At 46.5% G+C, this 4,238-nt stretch overlaps 1 protein-coding gene across 1 annotated transcript; it reads right to left on the reverse strand.

Annotated features, from left to right (window-relative positions):
* Window positions 1-1,278: 1,278 nt before the first annotated feature.
* Window positions 1,279-2,754, reverse strand: LOC308218614 (potassium voltage-gated channel subfamily A member 1; the record flags this gene model as incomplete). The annotated part of the gene is made up of 1 exon (XM_080612883.1): window positions 1,279-2,754. The coding sequence occupies one exon, from the start codon at window positions 2,752-2,754 to the stop codon at window positions 1,279-1,281; it is 1,476 nt and encodes a 491-aa protein (XP_080469009.1).
* Between the last annotated feature and the right edge of the window lie 1,484 nt (window positions 2,755-4,238).

Genomic DNA, 4,238 nt, shown 5'->3' on the forward strand with positions numbered 1-4,238 from the left:
AGCTTTCCCTTTAAGGGATGGGATATCTTCCTCTCTGACAACACCTGAACGAAAGCCAACAAGTTTCCCTGAGCAATGCAGGAAAACAATCAAGATTCTCTAATCAGTTCATTTAGGCCTTCAGTCTATCAAGCACTTTTTTTTTTTATTGTTATTATTAGTTATTGTTATTATTATTATTATTATTGAATTCATGCATTAATTAATTCAAGTTACACCTTAATCAAATAGGCCATAATGCTGAATATTTGAACATGCTTTGATCTCCGAAAGTTATTGTTCCCATTTGACTAACATATGCACTTAAATACAGTACTTTAAATTACTAGTCAACGATTTAACAAATTAAGGAATGCACTTCTGGTGAATGCAAATCAAAAAGAAAAAGAAAACAAGGAAAAAAATGAAAGAAAAAAGAGAGATAAAGGACCTATTTTTAGGAGATTCAGTTCAAACGAAAGCTTATCCACTATTGTCTGAGGTAACGTTTCAAGCATGCTATTATAAAATAAATAGTATCAAATCCAAACATGCTTCTATTAAACTCCATTGTGCTATCTTGCAACAGAGGGACTTAAAGTTTTGCATCCAGTTCTGGACAGGGAAAAGGAAAAGTATGTTTAAATCATCTGCATGTAAGAGAACTTAGCAGCATTGCAGATGTTTTGTCTTCAGTTTTGTTTGTTATTTTCCTTTTAGAATAGTTCTTCTGTGGAGAGCAAAAGAGACCAGGCTTAAGTACGTTTGTAATAAGGTAGACTGGAACTATGTAATCTTTCACACAGGGGGCAGAAGGAAGATTTGCGCTCTTTCATAAAAACCATGGCAAATGCTTGCTGCAGGTTTTTGCTAATCTTTTTTCATTATCTGATGCACTTTCTTGCAACTGTGCAGTTTTGCAGAATATTTTCACTGGAATCCATGCATATGCTTTATAGCTCTAAAAACTGTCTTGCTTAGTTTAAGTTAACTGTGTCAAACAAAAAAATAAAAGGAGGTGGGAGAGGAAAGGTTTAGGTCTAGCATCATACAGCTTAAAACTAAACTAGTTCAAATGGTTACCATTTACCAGGTGGAAAATGTTTTTTAAAAATAAACAAAATCTTATCTTTCATGGATCCTGGAAGCTTCTTTATCGCTGAGCAAAAATTCGCAATGCAACAATGCATTTACGAGGTAAATAAAGCATTCAAAGACTATCAGTAAAGCATCTACAAAGTGTGACTGTGTCACTAAAGTCTTCAAGCTGTGAATGGGGATCTGGTTGGGGTTTTTTGTTTACACATCAGTCAGCAGCTTGCTTTTATTAACGCAGTTTTGGTTGGCTACAGTGCAGTTGCCAGTTCTGAGATTAGCCTCTCTAAAATTGTCTATGCTATTATTCATATCCTCTTCGATTTCCATGTACTCAGATTTGCTGATTGTGGAGGAGCTGCGGCGACTGAGATCACTGTCAGATGCTAAATTAGGGGAGCTAACGTGAAGTAACTGAGCCTGTTCTTCCCCTTCTGTTTCTCGGTGGTAGAAGTAGTTGAAGTTGGACACGATGACAGGTACGGGCAGGGCAATTGTCAGCACACCAGCGATGGCACACAAGGAGCCTACGATTTTGCCTCCAATTGTCACAGGGTACATGTCACCATAGCCCACAGTGGTCATGGATACCACCGCCCACCAGAAAGCATCAGGGATGCTGGAGAAATGAGACTCAGGTTCTTCAGCCTCAGCAAAATATACCGCACTAGAGAACAAAATCACCCCAATGAAGAGGAAGAAGATCAGTAAACCTAGCTCTCTCATACTTGCTTTGAGGGTTTGTCCCAAAATCTGGAGACCCTTAGAGTGCCGGGAGAGTTTGAGGATTCGAAAGACTCTTACCAGTCTGATGACTCTCAGGATGGCCAAGGAGGTGGCCTGCTCTCCTTTCTGAGTCCCCTCCTGCTCGGCCATCTCGGTGCCCAGGGTGATGAAGTAAGGGATGATGGCCACAATGTCAATGAAGTTCATGATATTCTTGAAGAATTCAGTTTTGCTGGGGCAAGCAAAGAAGCGCACCACCAGCTCAAAGGAGAACCAGATGATGCACAGGGTCTCCACAACAAAGAAGGGATCTGTGAAGATGTTGGATTTGTAGACCTGGGTGGTGTTGTCAGTGCGATGCACTGTGTATTCCTTGTCTTCTTTTAGCTCAGGTAATGTCTCTAGGCAGAAAATCACGATGGAGATGAGGATCACCATGACAGAGACTATTGCAATGACCCTTGCCGGCCCAGAGCTCTCTGGGTATTCAAAAAGGAGCCATACTTGACGCTGGTACTCCCCCTCCGGCAAGGGTCTCTCCTCATCTTTGATGAATCCTTCATCTTCCCTGAATTTCTCCATGGCCTCCTCACCCAACTCATAAAATTTGATCTCTTCAGAGAACATGTCCAAGGGCACATTGACCGGCCGGCGGAGCCGCCCCCCAGACTGATAGTAGTAGAGAATGGCATCAAAGCTGGGCCGATTCCGGTCAAAGAAGTACTCATTGCGCAAGGGGTCAAAGTACCGCATGCGCTTCTTGGGGTTGCCCAGCAGAGTGTTGGGGAACTGGGCTAAGGTCTTCAGCTGCGTCTCAAAGCGTAGTCCAGCAATGTTTATCACTACGCGCTCACAGCACTCATGGTCATCGTGGGCAGCGGGCTGGTAGCTATCCTGGGGGTGGCCAGGTAGCGCAGATGTCTCATCCATGTTCTCTCCAGCCATCACGGTCATGGTGGCACACGGGAAAGGGGACCCAGGGGCAGGGGAGGAGAAGGGAGGGAAGAGGGACTAGAGAGTGGGGAGGAGGATGGAGGAGAGCAGAGAGCCTCCCAGGACAGTTCAGTGTAGGTGTTGGGGGCAGGCTAAGAGTCTGCAGGGAGGGATGATGAGTCGGGATGGAGAGCTTGCGGAAGGGATGGGTGAGAAGCCTAAAGAGGAAAGGAGAGGTGGGATGAAAGGAGAGGCATCGGGGATGATGGGAGGGTGAAGAAAGAGGGAAGAAGTACCTTTAGGGGGGTAGAGGGCAGGTAAGGTGAGGGGTCGTGTACCCCAAGCTGGGAGGCTGATGGTCTATGGAGTGCACCCCCAGGCTGAGGTTCCCTCCCCAGCCGTCTCCTTTTGCCTTTAACTCGATCCGTCCACTTTTCTCGCTGACTGGATCATCTCTGCAGCTGCTGTCACGAAGTTACCACACACACACACACACATACACATACACACAAATAAATAAATAAGTAAATAAATAAATAAATAGATCACGGGGCTGCTGGGACGTGAGTCCTTGCAATGCCAACTCAGCAAATTTCCATTGCCTGTCCCCCACACTGCCCCGGTCCTCTCCTCTTATGTGCTGGAGTGATGGAGATACCCTGCTTTTGAAGGCATAAAGCTCACTTGCAGGATGGAGGCTGACAGGGAGGAGAGAAACATAATAAACCAGCCCCCAAACCCCACCACACACACACACTCAGGCGCAATGGATTGGCTTTCACACCAGCAAGAGCATCCTGCTCTGCCCACTACGGCAGCACATGCGGAACCCCTACGCGTTCCCACACATCCCCAGACATGCATCGGCGCCTCCAAGGCAGGAAGGGGCCGATGTGGACCCTGCGGTGCCCTTAGCACATCACAAAGGCTTCTTAGGCAACTTCAGTGGGGTCGACTCCTGCGATAAGTCTCCTGACCGCCACACTCCCCACTTCACAGACAGTGGAGACTTAGCTGAGCACTGACAACTTCATCACACCAGTCGGGGGAATAAGGGGAGGGGGAGCAAAGCATCTCCTCTCTTGCTTTACAGCAGCTAAACACAACTGAGAGAGAGACGAGGGAGATCGACAAGCCAGACCCAAACTGCCCAAAATAAGAGTCCAGCCACGAGGAGGGGAGAAGGGGATTTCCTTACCTGTTCCGAGTGCGATGCGCTGGTTAGGAGTAGGAGCCAGTGCCGGAATGCGTCAAGTCGCCTTGCAGCAGCATCCAAAAAAACCAAACCAAAACAAAAACCGCAGCGGCAAACTCAACCTTCCTCCTCTTCTTGTGCCCCTCTTAATAATACAGCGATCGCTTTACAGGGCTGCCTGCGAGACACTGAAATATTCATACACTGTCTTAGGCTGCACCAAGGGCGAGTGGGTTTAATTAGTTTTCTGCCGAGAACCGCAGTGGGGGGTGGGGGAGTTGGTTAAAAGAGTGCAAAGTACCTTTATCAA

The sequence above is a fragment of the Psittacula echo genome, assembly GCF_963264785.1.
Source record: "Psittacula echo genome assembly, chromosome: 1".
NCBI lineage: Eukaryota > Metazoa > Chordata > Aves > Psittaciformes > Psittacidae > Psittacula > Psittacula echo.